The 21,797-nt window shown below is 38.0% G+C and overlaps 3 protein-coding genes across 6 annotated transcripts; 2 read left to right on the plus strand and 1 right to left on the minus strand.

Annotated features, from left to right (window-relative positions):
- The first annotated feature begins 200 nt into the window (after positions 1–200).
- Positions 201–2,698, plus strand: LOC147279211 (flotillin-like protein 4). The gene is made up of 2 exons (XM_086251831.1): positions 201–1,156; positions 2,151–2,698. Exons 1-2 carry the CDS (start codon positions 230–232, stop codon positions 2,679–2,681), a joined length of 1,458 nt encoding a protein of 485 aa, XP_086107957.1. The 5' UTR covers positions 201–229; the 3' UTR covers positions 2,682–2,698.
- Positions 2,699–3,780: 1,082 nt separating this feature from the next.
- LOC147279212 (uncharacterized) lies at positions 3,781–17,178 on the plus strand. Of its 4 annotated transcripts, none has more exons than XM_086251283.1 (19): positions 3,781–4,217; positions 4,943–5,606; positions 5,715–5,803; positions 5,916–6,014; positions 7,088–7,727; positions 7,877–8,965; positions 9,067–9,187; positions 10,015–11,849; positions 12,787–12,913; positions 13,100–13,220; positions 13,313–13,396; positions 13,653–14,120; positions 14,330–14,425; positions 15,224–15,382; positions 15,534–15,713; positions 15,855–15,968; positions 16,054–16,236; positions 16,639–16,683; positions 16,946–17,178. In XM_086251283.1, the coding sequence occupies exons 1-19, from the start codon at positions 4,122–4,124 to the stop codon at positions 17,078–17,080; spliced, it is 6,345 nt and encodes a 2,114-aa protein (XP_086107409.1). In that variant the 5' UTR covers positions 3,781–4,121; the 3' UTR covers positions 17,081–17,178. The 4 variants fall into 4 exon arrangements, with proteins under 4 accessions (XP_086107409.1, XP_086107410.1, XP_086107411.1 ...); XM_086251284.1 differs by having other exon boundaries at positions 7,880–8,965; XM_086251285.1 differs by lacking the exons at positions 16,639–16,683; positions 16,946–17,178 and adding an exon at positions 16,414–16,632.
- An 864-nt stretch (positions 17,179–18,042) lies between these two features.
- LOC147279213 (Hyp O-arabinosyltransferase-like protein) lies at positions 18,043–21,742 on the minus strand. Its single transcript, XM_086250127.1, has 8 exons — positions 21,205–21,742; positions 20,320–20,387; positions 20,013–20,214; positions 19,812–19,909; positions 19,624–19,693; positions 19,376–19,447; positions 19,133–19,246; positions 18,043–18,465 (listed from the first exon to the last, which is right to left on the minus strand). The coding sequence occupies exons 1-8, from the start codon at positions 21,619–21,621 to the stop codon at positions 18,406–18,408; spliced, it is 1,101 nt and encodes a 366-aa protein (XP_086106253.1). The 5' UTR covers positions 21,622–21,742; the 3' UTR covers positions 18,043–18,405.
- Between the last annotated feature and the right edge of the window lie 55 nt (positions 21,743–21,797).

Consider the following 21,797-nt stretch of genomic DNA (forward strand, 5'->3'; position numbering starts at 1 on the left):
CAAGGCAATAGAAAGTCAGAGGTCTTAATTAATAGAAAGTCAGTCATTTTACCACTCCTAGCCTCCTTGTTGATTACATATATATATATATATATATATATATATATACTGTGAAAGTCTTTGAGTCTTGGACTCTACGCTAATCTCAATATATATACTCATATTGTTCATTTCATTATTCCCTCCCCTCATATCACAACCCTTCTCCCATCTATCTCTCTCTACAACCATGTACAAAGTTGCGAGCCCTTCCGAGTACCTGGTGGTCACCGGGGTCGGAATCGACGACATAAAGATCGCGAAGAAGGCATGGATCCTCCCCGGGCAGACCTCGATGATCTTCGACGTGTCCCCCGTGAACTACACGTTCGAAGTCCAAGCCATGAGCGCCGAGAAGCTTCCCTTCATCCTCCCCGCCGTCTTCACCATCGGCCCCCGCGTCGACGACGTCCCCTCCCTCCACAAGTACGCCAAGCTCATCTCCCGCCACGACAAGCTCTCCAGCCACGTGAAAGAGCTTGTCCAGGGCATCATCGAGGGCGAGACACGTGTCCTGGCTGCCTCGATGACGATGGAGGAGGTTTTTAGGGGGACCAAAGAGTTCAAACAGGAGGTGTTCGAGAAAGTCCAGCTGGAGCTCAACCAATTCGGGCTGTTGATTTACAATGCAAATGTGAAGCAGTTGGTGGATGTTCCGGGGCACGAGTATTTTTCGTACCTCGGGCAGAAGACGCAGATGGAAGCGGCCAATCAGGCGAGGGTGGACGTGGCGGAGGCGAGGATGAAGGGGGAGATCGGGTCGAAGCTGAGGGAGGGGCAGACGCTGCAGAACGCCGCCAAGATTGATGCGGAGACCAAGATCATAGCAACGCAGAGGCAGGGGGATGGGAAAAAGGAGGAGATTAGGGTGAAGACGGAGGTCAAGGTGTATGAGAACCATAGGGAGGCTGAGGTGGCGGAGGCCAACGCCGAGCTGGCAAAGAAGAAGGCCGGGTGGACTAAGGAGGCGCAGGTGGCAGAGGTCGAGGCGGCCAAGGCGGTGGCGTTGAGGGATGCGGAGCTGCAGACGGAAGTGGAGAGGATGAATGCGTTGACTCGGACGGAGAAGCTTAAGGCTGAGTTCTTGAGTAAGGCCAGTGTTGAGTATGAAACAAAGGTAGGTATTATTGAGAAAAAAAAAAAATTTTAACTTCTTTTTTTCCCCTTTAATGCATACAATTCTTCAAAAACAATTACACTTTTTTTTGGTAGTGAAATTTACAAGCTAGTAATGAATTAATTTGTGCATAAATAAGAAAATTTTACTTTCCAATAATTCATCAAAAGCAAAACAAAGTTGTGACCAAATTATGCTGCAAGTTCTCTATTCATCTTAACAATTGATGTGATAAGTATACATTAGTTAATTACTACTTACATAAGGTAAATTTTACATTGAAAAATGTATCGTCATGTAGCATTAATTAGTGTATATGCACAATGATCTTAGAAAGTTGTAAAGGAGTTATCGAAAATAGCTTTTAAACTACTTACTTATTTTTTGGACGAAGTTAGCTTACTAAATAATATAATTTTTTATACAAAAATGTATTGTTGGGGTTAGATCTGTCAACGGATCGGATTTTAATCCGAATCCGATCCAAATATGATGTAATTAGTAGGAGATACTAGTAAAATTTTCATCATGTCTATGTCTCTAAATAGATCCGAATTTGATACTAATCAGATATGGATTGGCTTGTTCAATCCGATAATTCAATTGTAATCCGAATCCGATAACCCATTAGCGTAATGGATGAGAGATAAATTTAGATCGATCCGATTCGAATCCCGATCCATTGACAGGTCTAATTGTGGTGGATCACAATGATCATGAAAGGTAAAATAAGTTACTGAAAGTAGCTTATAAATTAGTTGCTTTATAGTTATTGAAAATAGCTTTAAACGATTAATGAAAAGTCGAAAGAGTTGCATGATACCTCTATTAATTATGGTATATGACATGATCGGTTCAAATAGTACAAGTAAAAATATAATTTTTTTTTTGCACTGGTACAAATTTAATACTTAATTTATTAATAATTAATGATCCATAATATGCTATTTTCAATTTTTTTTGGCCACTAATATGCTATTCTCAATTAACAAAGGTACAAGAGGCAAATTGGGAGCTCTACAAGAATCAAAAAGCAACGGAAGCAATTCTTTACCAAAGGGAGAAAGAGGCCGAGGCACAAAAAGCAATTGCCGAGGCGGAATTCTATGCTCGTCAACAACGTGCCGATGGAGAGTTCTATGCAAAGAGGAAAGAGGCTGAGGGTCTCATGGCCCTCGGCCAAGCCCAAGGCATATACGTACGCACTCTTCTTGACGCTGTGGGAGGCAACTATGCCGCCCTGAGGGACTTCCTCATGCTCAACAATGGCATGTATCAAGAAATTGCCAAGATCAATGCGGAGGCCGTGCGCGGACTTCAGCCCAAAATTAGCATTTGGACTAATGGTGGCGAAGGCGGAGAGGCCCTAGGCGGCGGCAATGTGGCTATGAAGGAGGTTGCTGGGGTTTATAAGATGTTGCCGCCGTTGTTCAAGACTGTTCATGAACAGACTGGGATGCTGCCCCCAGCTTGGATGGGCACTTTGTCTGATTCTCAGTCTGCCAATAACTCAACTCTCAATTGAGTTTCATGCATGCAGCATGCACGTACTAGATCTATCATTTTCATTTCATTTGTGTGTTAGAAAATATCATGCATTTTGTTTTTAGGTATTTCTTTCTTAATTGTCTATATTATATTCATGACTATTATATGGTATATATTTGTTGATGTCCTATAATTTGCTCAATTCGTCCATGCTGTTGTGTGGAACTTTATGGCTTTTGCTTTATTCGGATGTAAATATATATACCCGGCCACTTTCCATTGTTCTTTTCCCATTAGTCTAAAGTTAATAGGTGCTCGATCATTTCCATGTTAGAAAGTAAGATGATTGTGTTCTTTTTGTTCTAAATCCTCCCACTATGGTTGGTGCGCATATATTTTATCTTCCTTTACATGGAAAGAACATTTATTTTTGTATAAATCCAACACAAATTGATATATGTTTGACTTTGATTTTTAATTAAAATTAAATCAACATATGTAATTAGCTTGTAATTAATTGGTTTATAACGAGTGACTCCTTACATTTAAGGAGTCAACTACTTTTCTAATTTATTTGCACAGTGGCATAATTGTCTATTTAAACCTTTATTAGGTACAAATTCATCGTGTGTCTTTCTAACTCGTTATATATAAGAGAAATAGCAACAATAAATTATAATAATTTTACTTATTATACATTTGTAATCTTTGGTTAAACATCCTACAGAAAAGGATACAATACCTACCGCTATCCAGGACCGGGATTTCCTACCCAAATTTGGAGGAGGAATTATTGTACTTGCGACAATGCTCCCCGTCATCCAAACGCAACACAATCTTTATGTGGTCCCTAACTCTTCTCCCACCCCCCAATCACGTACGCACACGTGTCTTATTCCTGGTCTGATGCCACTACTCAAGTTACTCAACCTTTAGGCCCAAGAACCTATGCCTTAATGGCCCTTGTGACGCTACAGTCTCTGACCATAAGACCCTCGCTTTTTTCCCTCCGGACCAACCAACGAATCCAAGCTGTACTCACAATCGACGGCCCACACCGCCCTGTTCCCCCCACCCTTCACCAACCCACCAATCCAACGGCCCAAATTTTTTCAATCCACTACAGGCGTCAACGTGTTAGTGTCAGTGTCCTGTCAGCCCTGCCTCGAACCACTACACCATAATCAGATGCTCTCTCTAAGCTTCTCTGCTTCAGCTTCACAAGCTCCTCTGCAACACTCTGCAACTCTCTCTCTCTCTCTCTCTCTCTTTCTCTTTACTCTCTCCGTTGAAACCTAGGGCTTCTCTGGTCCTTTTGAGTTTTGACCTCTCCGATTTCGTTGTCCGCTGTAACGATGCACTTGTAGCCGTTCGCATGCGTATCGGTCTTTGATCGCCGATTTTCATTTCCGGGGAGATATTCGCTACGTTTGATGGTTTTGGTGGAAGGAGGCTAGGGTTTTGAGAGCTCCGAGAGATGGAGAACTCGTGGAAGATCAACTGCTTTTCGACATTGCAGTCATCGGCACCGTCAATGGCTTCCTCCTCGTCAGCTCAGGAGCTTCGTAGTCAGGTAATTTTAGTCTTTGGTAATATTTTATTTGTATTTATCTATTTTTTGTTCTTTCGTAGTTTTTGTTGGTCGCTTGCTTGTGTTTTGATGCGTTGGGCATTGAAATTAGCTGTGTAGCTTATTGTCAGAGTTATGCACATTTCAGCGAATGTTTGAATAATGTAATGTGTATATGGTGTCTTTGAACTTTTTCAAAAGCACCTCTACTTGGAAATGGGTGTGTTATAGTATGAAATATTTGATATGGCTTTGTAATGGCTATTAACCGGGAAACCATTCTGCTTTTTTTAGCGGCATAGCATTTTATGAAATGCTGATTTCTCAATTTATTGTACCTTATAAAAGGAAATGCCTATGTAAATGTAATGATCCTAATGGGTATGATCGTGAGTCGTGACATAAACCAGGGAAACAACATTCAAATAAAATGATCCTATTGGGTATAAATTTTGAATTTTTTCCATGAACTTGGGATGGTGGCATATTCATTGGTGCTCTAGGGGGAAGTCTTTTGTTCTATTTAAAAATTGGGGTGCTCACTGTCATAGATTTATGTTTCATTCACGTGAAACACACCAGTATTGGTGTTCACTTCGTATTTACTAGTTTGTGCTATATACCATTGCAAAAATGTCTTTTCCTCTATGTATATATTTTCGTATTTTGTGATCTTGGCATGTTTATTCTCACATTACTAACATGATTTTTTAACTTTTTCTATATAGATGGAAACCAATACAGGTTATTATTCTTATCCACATGGCTCACAAGATTTAAGACCCACAATGCTTGGTAGGTTGCAAGATCCCCTGTTTGCCAGCATGGCAAATTCAGGTTCCCATAGATCAGAACATGGTAATTTGGGAAATTCTTTTCTATCTCTCCTATCTGGGCCACCATCTCTATTGCAGTGTGATTTTCAGGATTTACCAAATCCGAAATCCATTGGTACCTCTTGTAAGCTTCTGCCTGATAGTAACAATTCCATGGTGAATGGTATTGGAATTGCTGTTCCATTGACATCCAGTGGGCTACTGTCAGACAATCTGAGTGGGAAAAACCTGCCAAGTAGAGCAGAATTTTGTCCCAATGTTTCATCAAGGGCAGTGCCAAATTCCAATTGTGCAAGCAACTCTGTTTTGCATGATCTACAGAGTTCAGACCTGGCCAAGGTAGTCATCTGTCACATGGTCCCTGGTAATGAGAAAGTAAAGGGTTCGTTTGCCTTGAGTGGGGAATGGCACAGAGTTAGCCCTGCAGATACTGGGAAGGCTTGTGGGGCAAATATTCAACCTTCACAAAAAATGCCAGTGGAACCAAACTCTTTTATATCTAACCAGGCATCTAGTTTTATGAATGGTTGTCCTCGCATTTTTTGCTCGAATACTAGTGAGTTCTTTAAGGACATTGCTCAATTTGATCTTATTATCGAATTATTTCTACTCTCTTTGCTTGATATGCTCCGAAATTTTATTTGATGTTTTATTATTTGAAAAGGTGGCTATCTACTTCTCAGCAATACAGGACTTCTTGGTGTTGTTTGCTCATGCCATTGTTTCCACATGTCTGTCTTAAAATTTTGTGAGGTAGGCTAGTGATTTCTATGATGCTACAGCTTTGCTAGTTGTGAAATGTAATTGCATAGCATTTGGCTTGCAATTTTGCTTAAAAATTGCTATAACTGCTTTTATTTTGTAGCATTCAGGATCATATGGTGTTAACCCGGGGGATGCCATTCGTATGAACAGTGGAGAAACCATTGCTCAGTGGTGCAAGCTCTACCTCCGGAAGAATGGGGTAAGATTTTTATGTTAAATACTTGTCTTTTTTGTTTTATGTCCCATTTCTTTGTGCTTGCGGCTTGTGTGTGCATTTCTATGTGCATATCTCCCTGTGTGTGTGTGTGTGTGTGTGTGTGTGTGCAGTGCGCGTGTGGGCGTGGGCGTGTGCGTGTGTGATGGAAAATTGGAAATAAATATGATGGTAGGTAAGATAACAGGTGCTATTTCGGTCAAGTGATAGTGCTTACTCTAGGAACCTGAATCCTATTCACTTCACCACTTCCAGTTGAGAGCTATCATATGCACCCCCAGTTAGAAAGATATACTGCATTTCAGTATGCGAGTACCCTTAAGAATTTCCTTTTGGTCTCTTTTGCTCATTGTAGGTTTAAAGTCAATCAAACTTATCTAATATCTTTTTCTCTTGGTTTTACTGTAAGCTATGTAACCACTGGGTATCCCTGTCTTTGTTTTTGTTGATCTTTTTTTTTTTCCTTATATTTCATGCATGTGCATTTATTGAACTAATTAAGGTTTTGTTTGATATTGTATTGATATTTGGTCTTATAAAATCTTGAAAATAGATTGCTCAGTGTTGACTAGGTGTGAATTTGAAATGATCTGGAATGCCATTTGAGGATATACAATAGCATATGCAGTTAGAAGGAATGACATATTACCAAAAGAATAAACATTTAAATAATATATTACCAAAAGAAAAATTATATTTTCTAACTTCTTCAAGCTTATGACTCAGGAGTTTTACGAACTCTTCTCTCACTAAGGCAGATTCAATGGTGTGTAAGGATTGTTAGGTTTTTCCACAGGGGTGCCTACCTTCTTACCCTTGGGCCTTGGCTTAGGTGGTAAAGGGTGAGGTGAGTTTGGAAAAGTGGTGTTTTTTCTTGTTTTATTCGAATAGAATTATAGTTGTTGAGCTTAGACATTTATTGCCGTGTTGCCAGTTACAATGCTCCCCCCTCTTTTGACTAATTTATCATTGTCTTTTGAATTGAGAATTGGATTTCTTATTTGCATGTGTTTGAAGCAACGAGAACACTGGATCGTGATATTTTTATGATGCTTTAGATTAGGGTTCCGGGAGATCAGAGTGAGTGGGACTGGCCCGAAGGATTAGCAGCAACTGCCGGTTTGGTGAAATCTAGTGTGACTATGCCCAACATATCCAATAACTTGTCTCATCTGGTTCATTCATTTGGAGGTTCTGTGAGTTCTCGACAGTCTTTGGAAGGTGTTGCGCTATCAAAGAACCTTCTTACAAATCAAAGGAACATTCAGGATGGTAATAACCTTTTTTTCAAGGGTTTGACTGGCACTCCACAGAGCAATTTGCATACTATGGCAGATAACCTTATAACGGAGCGTGCCATGTCTACGTCAAAGTTAGTTGGTAGTGGACTGGAAGATGGTTGTCAGTCCATTTCTTCTTACATTGAATCAATGAAGAACAGAAATCCATCCATTATTCACCCCTCTTTGCAGGATCAAAGGATCACTGGTAAAGAATCAAACTTTTGCAGAATTCAAAATGCAAAGGATGGTGGCTTCTGGGATGCTGCAACTTCAAATATTGAGCTGAGGCTTGGTCAACCATACCAGTTGGGTCAAACTACAGGAAATTCAGATCTATCAGCCGCAGGACCACCGCTATTGGACACACTTGTAAATCCTCTGAAGTCTCTCTTCCCTGAACAGATGATTCCTAATAGTGCGTCAAAACTCTTCTTCTTCTTCCCCCCTCCCCCCTAAAGCCTATTATCTATGGTGCATATTTTATTCTATGATTAGATTCTCGTTTTCCCCCATTATGGCTAATAACAATATAACAGTTACATCTGGATTTTTTTTTTTTTGCAGTAGCCAATTGCAGGGAAGAGTTGAAATTTAGGCAGTCTCTTCATTTTCCTGCTGGCCCATCTAATCCCTGCCCAAAGAGAGATCAAAACCAGTTAAATCGTGGAAACAATGCATTTGTAATCAGTAATTCCATAGATGCTGCAAGAGTAGAGAAATTCAATAGCAACCTGGCCCAGGGTTCTGGGATTTCACTGCTTACTAATCTCAATGCTCCACCCGAGGATAATACGCGATCAAGAGCCAATAATTATATGTTCAATGTCACTGAGCATAGTATGCGAAATACACTACATTCTGAACCTCATTCTGCGAAGTATGACCTGGCTAATATCCCTTGGAATGTAGGTACTAGTGTAGAAAGGCAATTGGACATGTGTCGGTTGGGTTCCTATAGGCTAATTGACAAGGCTGAAGGGGTGAGTTTTGTTGCTGATGAATCTCACCTTGCAAAGGATTTAGGGTTTAGAATTGGTAAGGAGATGGAAATCTCAAGCTCTTTCAATGGATTGAGCGGAAGCAGTGATCCTCATTGCTTAACAGCACATAAAACAAGCTGCTACTCACATCAGTTGTCTGCTGTACCACCAGATGCACCTGATTCCTCAAAATATTCCAATTATCCTGATAAGGTTCTTTCCTTTAGAAATAGTGGACAAGTTGATCATGCCAATCTTCGACCCTTGGCTTCATCTATAGGATCTGGGATAATTTTTCCATCACAGGCCGTCTCGAAAGGTATTCCTGTGAGTGCTTCAACCTATCAGACGCCGGCTTTTTGTAGAGAAGAGTGCATCAGGGTAAGCACTCATTTGCCTGATGATAATTTACGAGTTCATGCACTGAGACAAGTACTGGAGTTATCGAAGCAACAGCATGCATTGCCTTCCCTTCCCATGAACCAAGGCGAAGGAAGATTTGATTGCTCTTCATATGTGCAGCATTCTCTTGTTGACACTTCATCATCTGGGGAGCAAAGCCAAAAACTTAGTCTTAATAATAAACATGATGTTTTTGAAGCTAACATTAAATCAAACCATTCAGGTGTTACCTGTAAGTTTGGAAGTGATGAAGGTTTTGCTTCCATGACTGGCAAGTGCAATGTTTGTTTTTTGACTATCAATATAAAATTTTGATTAAGCAGGAACCTTTGTTTTACTGTGGAATCTTACAATAACTTTATGTTTGTTCAGGTGTTAACAGCTGTTGTCAGTTATCAACATTTAAACAAGGAAATGCACTACAATCTAATGAAGTTGATCTGAAACATCAAATTTCCATTGTTCCTCTTTGTAATGAGCATCCCTCACTGAGGTTAGTTTAGCATCTATAATGGCAAATTAGTTGTGGAGTTTTTAATTTTTTGTTCTGCATCACATTTTATTGGAAGTTGGTCCTACTTTTGTAAATCTTAATTTTTTGTCTGGGTTGATATTACATGTTTCTTGACACTTAAATTCAGTCAAATTTGATGGCATCCAGTAATAGTTGCAAGGTTTGAGAGTTTTCAAAAGATTATTTTGTACTTGGTAGAGATATAGAATGCAATTGGTTGTGAAGAAATTTGTTTTTTAAAGGTATTGTTTTTATTGTCAGAAGGACTTGATCCATTGTGCCTTATCCTAATACGGATGTTGGAATTTCGGATTAGTGTTTCATCGATTGGTTTGGAGAATATTTTAATGACTGGTTAAAGCCTTATCTCTGTGTTTATAAATTGATTCCAATTGTCTTATGCACAATTGTATGGGGGAGGGATGGGGGATTCGGCCTTTATAAATTGGTGCCAGATTCCTGCATGGCAGGCTGCCAACTAGAGTTGGGAGTGTGATATTTTTGTATGTACAAGTATATTTTTCTGTTTAATGGATTCACATTTGTAACTGCATGTATGCGTGTGCCCTTGAAGAGGTTGAACCATGTTAGCAAATACTTGGCATGTTTAACTATTTATAAGCTTGGCCGCACTCCTGATCGTCCTTTGTTTTGGATATCGATTGTGCTCTGTTATGCCTTTTGGTTTACTCATGTACTTTCTTTTCATTGTCTTGGATATACAATATAGTTGGCCTTATTGATTCTGTATGAGATTTGTCTTCTCCAATAATTAGCTTCTTCATTTATTGTTTGTGCCATAGCAGAAGTGGAAAGAACATCACTGAGCCTAGTGAGCATGAAAGATGCTGTCACAAAGTGCCCTATGATTATTTTCATGGCAGATGTGGTTATGCATCCCACACAAATTGTTTAGGAAGGGATTTTGAGTCAAGAAGAGTTGGAAGTTTTCCTAATTCCTTTAAGGAACAAATGGGAACAGCCAGTAGTGATAATGCCTTTAAAGAACAATTGGGAACAGCCAATGGTGCAGCGTCTATGATTGTTTCTCCAGAATGTTCCAACAACCATATTGTTCCAAAGGACAAAACTGTTTCCTTAGATCACAGGGGAATGCTGAATGGAAAATTACCCAAGAACATCTGTCATGCTTCTCAGTGGAGAGATGTGCCGAGTAAGGTCAAAGGGGTTTCGGATGTAATGCGTGTAGACCGTTTAGCTAATCTGTTTGATGCAAGAAGACAAGATAGAGAGCAGCTTGGAAATACTTATGTTAAATGCTTCAATGACACTGTGCAGATAGTGGACTCCTTGAAAGAGCATGAAATTTCTAATATTTCTTCTGGATGTTCTGCGCCGGCTGTTACTCAGTCCTCAATTGAGGTTAACAATGTGGATTCTTCAACTATTGATGCTGGAGATAATGGATGTGAAAGCAATCTTGCTGTCGATGAAGGATCAGGCATTGATAAATCATGGTCATCAAATGATGCACCTGAAAGTGGAAAAAGTGCTGAGTTGCTTGCCTCTACTGGTAAGACCAACTTGAGAAAAGTTGGATCTTCCATGAATTTAAATCATCAATCATCATGTAGTCTTCTTGATAAGCTTAAGCTCCTAAATTCTTTAACATGGCGGAAAGGTCGAAATCAAATCCCAGATGGGCTTGCCCTTAATGAAAAAGACCAGTGTCCCCAGAACTTTGAGAGACATTTGAAAACTGGAAAGAGAAAGAGAGAAATGGGATTGGAGATATTGAATGCTTTATGTCCCACTTCAGGTCCTTCTCTAGTACAACAAGAAAACCCCAAATGTAATGGCACTGCTCAGTTTCCCTCCCGTCCATTAAAAAATTCGAAGATGCTTTTCCCATCGAGGAAATGGAAAAATCATACCTTTCGGGCAAAGAAACTTTCACGTAAAAGAGAGCTGCGCAGACTGTATAATGACAATGACAGAGAGGTGAATGTTGTTTACCAGACAGGACTAAACGGGGGCACTGACGACTGTGAAATTGCCGAAGTTTCCGGGGGGAAGAAATGTAAAAGGGATTTCAGTTCTAATGCTTTTAAACAGTTTCAGATAGAAGAACCAAGAACAAAGTACAATTCCATAGATTGTTTGAAATCATCTTCTAGTCAGCAGGTGAATATTTTTTATAGGAAGGCAAGGCCAATAGTATGTGGAAAATATGGTGAAATAGCTGATGGAAGTTTGAGTGGAAATATGTCAAAACCAGCAAAAATTGTTCCTCTCAGCTGGGTACTTAATTCTGCTAGAAGGTGCACACTCCCAAAAAGTTGTAATCCTAAATCAGCTTCCATGAGGGAGTTGAAGATGACAAGCCCTGGTGGGGCTGTTGGATGCTCTGATGTATTCTATGATTTGAAGATAGATAAAGACAACAAATGCCATAGTGCTACAGGTTGTGGTAAAATAAATGATACTTCCATGGAAAAAATGAAGAAAGAATGCTCCTGTGGAGATAAGAAATTCCATAAAGAGTTGTCATCGCTGGAGAAACAGGGAGACGATCGAAGTGGAAAAGATCATAGTAGACTAGATGATGTTGCCCATGCTCAATTGAAGCTGAAGTCTAAGGAAATTCGCAAGCGCAGCATATATGAGTTGACAGATAAAGGTAAACGTACAAATTTTTTCCCACTTTTTTTTTCATTTTTATTTTATTTAATCTACAGTTGAATTATATTCTTTCCACTGAATAATAGAAATAATTCTTGGTTATAATAGACCATTTAAGCCTTAAGTTCTTTGTATTCTGTCCTTTAATGTACCCTGCCTGTATGTTTCTAGAAAACCAAGGAACAACCTTTCAAAAGATTGTAGCTTGTATTGGCAAAAGAGAAAAAGAAAGAGAAAAAAAGTAATTCTAGCTGTTAAAGTGGCAAGCACTCGCATTTCCTTCTCACACCTAAATGATAAGGCATGTTAAATGCCTATATAAAAGGTTTTAATTAGTCAACATATTACCTGGCTACTTAATTCTCATTCTCTTGACATCTTTTAAATTGCAATCTGTTTGAGTGCTGTTCATATATGTGATCCATTGTGTTTAAAAGGGTAATTTTGAGAAATCATTAAGAGTTGCTTTTAATTAGGCAATGTGTTGACCTGGATTGTGTTATGTAATTCTCTAAGTTCAAATATTTTTATAATTTTGGTCAATTTTTTTTTCCTTAAAACATCATAATCTACATAAGTTTTTAGTATCAATTGTATTTCCTTTCAAAAAGACATAAGGGAAATAGAAGTGAATTTCTGGATCGCCAAAGCAGCGTAATGGAAAGGAAGTATCACTTTTCGGAAAGTTTATCCTGGATTTTAACTACAAGGCTGTAATCGGTTCAACAGTTTGATATTTGTCCTATAGTACTATGCAAGGTCCAGTAATTTACAGTTTGCTGGAAGAACAATTGATGCATATTTTGCTGCCTGATTGTACTTCATTGTTCCATAACTTGAGATACGTGCACTGACCTTTTCATATTGTGTTCTATTTCTTATGGCTGTTTGCTCTTGGCTCTATTTTTTTTACACATATGATATTTGTTCGTCAGGGAAAGATCCCAGCGTTGAAAGTTCTTCCCTTTTAAAGATAAATTGTCTGCCAGCAATGAAAGAGGGGAAACTTCTAAAGACTGGTGAAGATAGTAAGCTTGGACTGTGCAAACTTAGTGCTAAAAAGTGAGCAGGCAAATTGATCCCTCTAGTTATTTTGCTTTCAAAATTGTCTTATTTATTTCTTGCAAGGCATCAGAAATAACATGGTTTCTGATTCTTGGCACCTTATCTAAATGGTGATTCTAAATTTGAATTATAAATAGTGATGATTGGTTCGTGAGTGTTTTGGTTTTAACAAATTCTTTGCAGTTCTACTCAAGAGCATCGGTGCCATTCTGATCTGGATTCAGATGCATTCTGCTGTGTTTGTGGTAGCTCAAACAAAGATGAAACCAATAATTTACTAGAGTGTAGTCAATGTTCAATCAAAGTATGTGGCCATCTAGAGCATGTTCAACCTGAATTTCATCACAGTTTATCTTGTAATAGTTCAGTGATATTGTGTAGTGTCTTGATGAACAGGTGCATCAGGCTTGTTATGGTGTCTCAAAATTACCTAAAGGCCGTTGGTGTTGCAGGCCATGTCGGACCAGTTCAAAAGATATTGTAAGAGGAAGGCTGTTATCTTCATATAATTTATCTTTTTCAATCTTTTGTTTCTAATCCACATTTTAGTCATTCATAAGTTTCTTATTTTCTAGTGAGTTCACTTTTTAGAGTGTTGTTTTTTGGCTTTATTTGTTTCTTTTTCAAATTCTTGTGAGCTAGTAATACATGTCAACTTTTTTCATGAGACGGGAGAGAGGGTGCAAGATGGATTTCTTTCCTCTTCAACTCTATTGTTCTTGTTTCCTTCATCTAGGTTTGTGTTCTTTGTGGTTATGGTGGTGGTGCCATGACTCAAGCACTGCGGAGTCACATAATTGTGAAAAGCCTTTTAAGAGCTTGGAACATTGAAACAGAAAGCAGGCCTAAGGATAAACTTTCTTCTGTTAACACTTTACAAAATGACTCGAGTGGATTGCATTGCTCTGGGTATGGATGTGAAGAAAATTCTTCCTCTTTTGTGGTTCAACCTGAAAATGATCAGCCCTTGGCATCAGCTGTCTGTAAAATGGATATGTCCCACCAACTGGATATCGTAGAGGATTCCCCTTGTGTTAGTAAGATAAAGGTACATAACAGCATTACTGCGGCATTACTTGATTCGGCAACCAAGCAGTGGGTTCATATGGTTTGTGGGCTTTGGACTCCTGGAACACGATGCCCAAATGTTGACACCATGAGTGCTTTTGATGTATCTGGTGCTGCACGTCCTAGAGCAGATGTGGTAAGCATTAAAATCCATAATTTGAGGCAAGAATAGATATATAAATACTGATATAGGAAGTCAATGAAGAGTTCTTTGGTTTGGAAGGGGGTTTATGATATGTAATAAATGGCATGCGCTTGGTATAAATTATGTAATATGTGAAGTAGTGGAGTTTATTCTCTATATGGTTGGACATTAAAACTCTTATTCATTATTCTATTTTCCAGGTTTGCTGTATGTGTAAACGAGCAGGTGGCTCATGTATACGGTGCAGGGTCTCAAATTGTTTTGTTCGATTTCACCCTTGGTGCGCTCATCAAAAGGTCTCGACTCTTTCCAAGTTGTTGAAACTTTCACAAAATATTCATGACCTTTGTTTATTTCCCAACTGCTAAAACATTTCCATAGATGTGACATTAAAAATATGGAACTCTGAACCTTGTAATCTTATGGTAGATTAATTGACTCATCATTTTGCTTGATTCCAAGATAATGCTGTTAGGCTTAAATTGGTATTGTCAAGCTCACAAGTGTCAACCTGTCATGCTTAAGCATATAACGTTTTTCTTCAAATTAGGCTATTGGTGCCTACTTTAGTAGGCAATTTAGGTTTACTAGCACTGTAATGTTTTAATATAAATTCTTGAGCACACGTCCTTAAGCCTATTTTATAGTGTCGTTGCTTGTCTTTTGTCAGATAATTAAAAAATTGTTGAATATGTGCATTTGTATGATATCCTACCTGTTGATGAGTTGATGAGTTGATGAACGTCATCTTTGATTATGTAAAGTACATTTATTATTTTGGTCATAAAGGATTCCATATCTGTCATGTAAATGTTTGGTGAATATTGTTTGTGATAGTTTATGATTGGGCTTTGGGTTGCATTCATATTTATTGGTTGGATAGTTTCTATTCGAAGTGGCTAATTATTTTCCTTGATATTGTTTCTCTTGTGATGTTTTTCCAAATCTTTTAACTTTTCGTCATAGTTTTATATATTTCCCATATTATAAAAAGTTCAATATACTTTGCCGTAGATGTTGAAATATTGACTGGTCAATACAAAAATTATTGATTGTGTTTGTTGTCATTGGTTTTCTTCTGGATTCCCTTTCAGGGTCTGTTGCAAAGTGAGGTTGAAGGTGTTGACAATGAAAAGGTGGGTTTTTATGGAAGATGTTTGCTTCACGATACACATCCCATGCGCGGAACAGACCCTGTTAACACTGAAGCTGGTTGTACGGAGGAAGAGGAATCAAAGTGTGCTAGAACTGAAGTATTTTGACCTTTCTTTGACGCTTTTTAATTCTTGTATTTTTCTTTTGTTATTGTATGTGTGTAAAGTGTCATTGGGATACCTAAGGACTGAGGAATTTAATATTATTCTTTTCTAATTTGCTTTTTGTTTGGTTTTTTATTGTGTGTAGGGTTACAAGGGCCGTAAACGTGATGGCTTCATGCATAATCATTATGGTCAATCAAAGGGCAATGGTGGATGCCTTGTTCCTCAGGAGCAGTTAAATGCTTGGGTTCATATTAATGGGCAGAAGTCATGCACACAGGGGGTTCCAAAGCTGCCAATGTCGGATATAGAGCATGATTGTCGAGTATGTTCATGAGGCTGCTTTACTCATAATTGTATTTGGTTATTCAATGTGCATTTGTTGAAAATGTGATGTCATCAAATTCCATGGCTAGTTTACCATTTTAAGACCACTTAACCATGTAGCTTTCCCTGTCATTTGCAGAAAGAATATGCACGCTATAAGCAAGCAAAGCGTTGGAAACAGCTTGTAGTATACAAGTCAGGCATACATGCCCTTGGTCTTTACACTTCTCGGTTCATTTCCCGCAGTGAAATGGTTTGACATTCTTATCTTATCATTAAAGACAGAAGCACATACTTTCCTATAATTGCAAATATGATGTATCCTTGTGCTTTGGTAGGTTGTTGAGTATGTTGGAGAGATTGTGGGGCTACGTGTCTCCGATAAAAGGGAAAATGAATATCAATCTGGAAAAAAGCTTCAGTACAAGAGTGCTTGCTACTTCTTCAAGATAGATAAAGAGCATATTATTGATGCTACATGCAAAGGAGGGATTGCTCGTTTTGTGAACCATTCCTGCATGGTAATTGTCTCTTCTTGAGTTTGAGTTGGGTAATGCTTAGAGTTTTTGCCATACATCATTACCAACTCCAAAATTTACATCCTTTGATTGACTTGTGAACCAGTTGTTGCTGGGTTTCTTGTCAAGCCCTGAGCCAAATTCTTTTTCTTTCTCTGTTTTTTTTTTTTTTTTTCAAAGAACGAAGCTTGTTGACCTGGGGCTATTTATGCAGTAGTACGAAACATGGGAAGCAATTTTGTCTGAGCACCAAAAGAACCAAAAATTTAGAAGTTGATTGATTTATTTCTGGATGTCACAGCATTTGATTTTCCTGAGTTTGTGTAAAGATACTTGTAGAGTGATTTCTTAGCATTTTGTATTTCACTTCAGTATTCTTACTTTGTTATTGATTTGCCTGACCAGCCAAATTGCGTTGCCAAAGTAATTTCTGTGAGGAATGAAAAGAAGGTAACTTCAAATGCTGTTATGATTCTACAAATTTTTTCTTCTCCCTTTTTAAGCATCGTTTTGTTCATATATAAATTGAGAGTTTGAAAAATGGGCATGGCTGGCCATTAGAGTTATCCAAATTATTGTGAGCCCAAGTGTACTATATAATTTGCTAGGACAGCCCAAGCGAATTCTGTATTTTGCAATGCTGAGAATTCACATTGTGTAATCAATAGTCTTTTCAGTGTTGGGAGTACTTGCTGATTTTTCCAATTTCCAGGTTGTATTTTTTGCAGAGAGGGACATTTTTCCTGGAGAAGAAATAACATATGACTACCATTTTAACCATGAGGATGAAGGTAAGAAGATTCCATGTTTTTGCAATTCAAAGAATTGCAGGCGCTACTTGAATTGAGATGTTGTATTTAGTTCTTGTTAAATATTGTAAATTACTGTGGGAACACTATCAATCTATCTATCGTCAATCTTTGAGCATGAGATGCCATCCGAAAAGATGCCCTGCTGTTTTTGTATGGTGGTAGCGAAGCTTAAATGCAATCCCTATTTGTTTTTCGTTTTTTTTTGTCATAAGGAACTAACGTTCCTGATTTTTTGAAAAAACAAAAACAAAACAAAATGCTTCTGAAAAATACAGTGTGCTTGTGAAATTTCATTGTTCAAGAGGTGGTTCTCTGTTGGACACTCGTGCATATCTACAAGAAATTATTTTGTATAATTGATATATTAACATGTGTTATAATCAATTTATGTGTTATAATATGAGTGGATATTATTAATACTATACTCTATTAATATAAACACATCGTCTAATAATATCCTTACATGTTGAATTAGTTATATTACGCGACGGTATATCGGTTATACTGTATAATTTTTTCATATCAACTATCATGGGAGTCAGTATTGGTATTGTCGGTTTACAAATTTACAGACGGACACTTAATCAAAAAATAAAAAGAATCAATTGTCCAAAGCCTTTAAAAAAAAAAACAAAGAATATGTTGTAAAAATATATTGATTTATGTACTACTAATTACCATCATCTGTTAGACTCTTCAAATCTTATTTTAAAATTGTGAACTATTAATTTATTATTTTTTTATTTAGATAAAATTAAGATTTGAAAAGTTAAATTAATATTTTAATAATATTTTAAGATTTGAAGAATCAAATTCACACGTTAAAAATGAGAAACATATTTTGGATCCTTATTTTGACATCGTGGCACAGCTAATTTAGCAGCCGCCAAAGACGAAAGACTTGTCGAGTCTACATATTGTGAGTTGCCATTTTAAAGCCCAATGAAAATAGCAGTCAGCCATACGATTTTAAATCAAGATAACTGAAATGATGCTGTAACAGAAAAATTAACGTACCATTTTCTTTTCGATCACAAAATGACCCCAAACACTCGTTCATATCATACATCACTAAGCCCACTATTTTTAGTTCTTCCACTATAAACCACACTGCAGAAGTTTTATATAGAGCTGCAAGCTTCACAGATTGTAAGAGTGTTGTCCTGAGTTTCACACCCATAAGGCTATGATAAGGGAATGTGTCCAACCGATTTCTAGAGTGAGACATAAAATGTGCAACCCAATTTGGTAGTGAGTCATAAGCATTCACAAACTTCTTCATAAATGGCTTCTGTAATAAACGCGGCACAACTTTATATCTACATCAGTGTCTACTTCAGCTCCAACCAGCTCTTACCTGTTACTCCCCCCAATTTGGAATGTTTGCTGTGGCTTCATTGACCATTTTCACCAGAGTCACCTGCATGTTTAAAATTTTTTCTATAGGTCAATGGGATGAGATGGAATAAGGTGGGAGACGAAACCAAAGAAGAAAAGTTTTTACACCATTGCCAAGAGGTCTGTGATATTGTGTATGTGGTCCCAGGGGAGGGAGGGGGGTTTAACTCCTAAGCCTAAGTCTCAAAGTTATGCTCTATCTCTATCGCTAGGGTGTCCCTGGGACCTAGTCCACAAGACCTGCCTCACATTGGGTTGGAGATAAACCACAGTTTACTGTCTCTAAACTAGAATAAGCAGCCTAAACTTCACTCATCTAAGTAAGCCTAACCATCCTCTAAGGGGATTTTTAATACTAGCATCCTGTCTCTCTGTACTAAAAAGAAATGGAAATAACAGTCTAAGCCTAACCTGAGTTCCTCCTTGCACTTGTGTCTGTGCTCAGGTCAAGCATTATAAATTATAGGAATCGGCAAAATGGAAGCGGAAATGGGCACTGGTATATTAGTTCACATAAAATTGACCAGTCAAACCTAAGTGTTAGGTGACACCGAATGACTCTGTATATCATGTTGAAAATTTTGCAGAAAAGAAAATACTTTGCAGATGGAAGTCAATTTCAGCAGTTCTTTTGTAGTCTCTAATGTAACCAATTATGCAGCAACACTCCCAGGTGAGATGATACATACCACGCTTTCTGGAACACCAGGCGGAGGCAAAGGAAGGTTTCTAGGCGGTGCCACAGTATCGTATGATCTTTTGTCAAACCTCCATTCTCCAATCTTTCCATATGTTAATTCACCCTAATATCAGAATATAAAAACCAGACATTATCAGCCAATCATTACAAAAAAAGAATATCCATATATTAGGCAGTAAATCAAACTGTCAGAAGTAAATATTTCCCCATATTCTTCTCCATAACACAGTACCTTCATATTATAGTCACATCCATAAGTGTAATGAATTATGAACTTCTTGCCAATTTCTGTATCCCATGGAGGCTGATAAAAATAAAAAAACAGCAAAACTAGTAAGTTAAACAGTAACATAATAAATGCATGATCAATTGCTATTGTAGAAGGTAACACATGGCTAAATTTAAAGTCATATAGGAACTTGCAATCATGAAGGTGCTATACATTATAAGGAAATAAAGGAAATAATAACCCCACTAAACCTGAAGCATGAAGTCCTTGTACAAGATATTGCCAACACCATGGAGAGCGGATGAAACAGCATAAGCATACCTATATCATGATACAAAATTAACTTACAATGGTCGGGAAGCTTTTGATAATTAAGTCAAAAAAGTTGGGAACCTACTGCAATGTCATCAAAGAACTAAGTTAACTAGCGAGAGCTCACATTTCAAGCACCCAACCAAAAGCTTTGTCTGTTTCAGGATCCTTCTTCATTGCCAGAGAAACATTCATCCAGGTGGGAGCAATCTTCTTCAGAGATTCCTAACAATGATTGATTAAAGAACAACCAAAAAAAATAAAAGTCAAAACACAAGAAACCTAAAGAGAACTTTTGTTATAGCTGAGAGACAAGAAGTTAAAATACCTTCCCAACAATGACGGGGGAGTTTCCAATTGGATCAATGTTGGTTATTGGTCCCTTGCTCTCGGGGAAGTATTTCCGGAGTACTGACTCGTACTTTTTAGGTTCAATGTAAAAGAAAGGGAATGCACTTCCAAGCCCATCTCTAGCCAAGTTAGGTATGGGCTTGACAATTATATGATCTGGCTCAGACATCAGTATATAACTGCATACATGGTAAGAATAGCATACACATAAATCAAACTTAACAAAATCACTGAAGATGATTGATTTATTAAATACTGAAACTAGGCAGTAAAGCATATCATACTCTTCTTTGATGTCTGCTTTCTGAAGCCATTGTACAAATGCCCATGGTCTGTTGAGAACTATATAACCCTGTGATTGCGATTATGATGCAAGCAACATTTAGAAGGTAATTTCTAGAAAAAGTTCACATTTACAGAGGATTTATACTTCATTACTATGAGAATCCATCCACTTCTTAAATAAGCCAGCTCTAAGGAAGTTTAAATTCTTTCGGGCTCCGTAATTTGCAACTTCTAAATCGAAAAATTTAATAAATCAATGAATACATTCTTAGAATATATGATAATTACTGATATGCCTCACTAGAATAACAATGTCTCCTAAAGAAACAGCTCAACTAGAGCTCAATTTAAATGTAAACTGAACCAAACTACTCTGACTTATGTAAATTACAGCACTATATAAAGTATAAACAGATGTAAATTACAGCACTATATAAAGTATAAACAGAGTATACTTGATTATTCTGCTCATAAATCACAAAAATATTAAGAACCAAAATTTAATTTCTTCATTTGCAACATTTGCTCAGCGACCCAAAATGGACCAAACCACAATAACACACAAAATAAAATTCTTCCCAGGAAATTCAAAACCCAAATACAGAAATTCTTAATTTAACTAGAGAGCTTCTACAATGACTGCAGTCATGCCGTCAAGTAAGTGGTATTTATCGCTCAAGTAAGTGTTAACTCTTGTCAAGAAGTGATAAAGTGGTAACTTTTTGTTGGCGGCATACAATGAATGCAGTCATTGTAATATTTTCTACTTAACAATATCCAATTACCACCTTCCCCAAAAAAAAAAAAAACAAACAGATAGAAATGAAACAAAATTTATAAATAAAGAAAGGAGAAAAATTTGAGCCCAGCATAGATTGACCAACCTGATCCATTCCAGCAGGCAAAGGCTGAGCAACAAATGTTGGGATCTCATCCATGTACTTGTCGGGCTTCCCAGAGTGCAGGATCCTAGTGAAGCCACCCATTTCTGAATTGGGTCTGTCCTTAAACTTTTTGAACCAGTAGTACATGATCCTACACTGCCACGTGTTGTACACCGAATCGGAGGCCGTCACCGCCGTGTGGAACAGCCTCTTGGAGCTGCCGGATTTTCCTCCTCGCGATCTGTGCACCGGCATCTTGATGATGGGGTCCACCGAAATGGACGACGAGGATGAAGATCTTGATGGGCCCGGCAGGTCTTGCTGGAGTGGCGAATTGGCTGAGATTATTATGTTGTATGTGATTAGAGCTACAGAGAAGGTTACCAGTACGGTGAAGAAGAAATTCCCACAACCCATCTCTCTCTCTCTCTCTCTCTCTGAAGCTCTCTCTCTCTATTTTCTTTCTTTCTTTGCTGTTTGTCTTGTAATGACAGAAGAGAGATAGACGACGAAAATGGCGGCTTCAGAAAGTCGTCGCTGTCTTCAGTAACAGACTAACAGGTGAGTAAAGTGGGTGACACATTTTTCCCAAG

This window comes from Dryas octopetala, chromosome 7, assembly GCF_963921425.1.
Source record: "Dryas octopetala chromosome 7, drDryOcto1.1, whole genome shotgun sequence".
Taxonomy (NCBI): Eukaryota; Viridiplantae; Streptophyta; class Magnoliopsida; order Rosales; family Rosaceae; genus Dryas; species Dryas octopetala.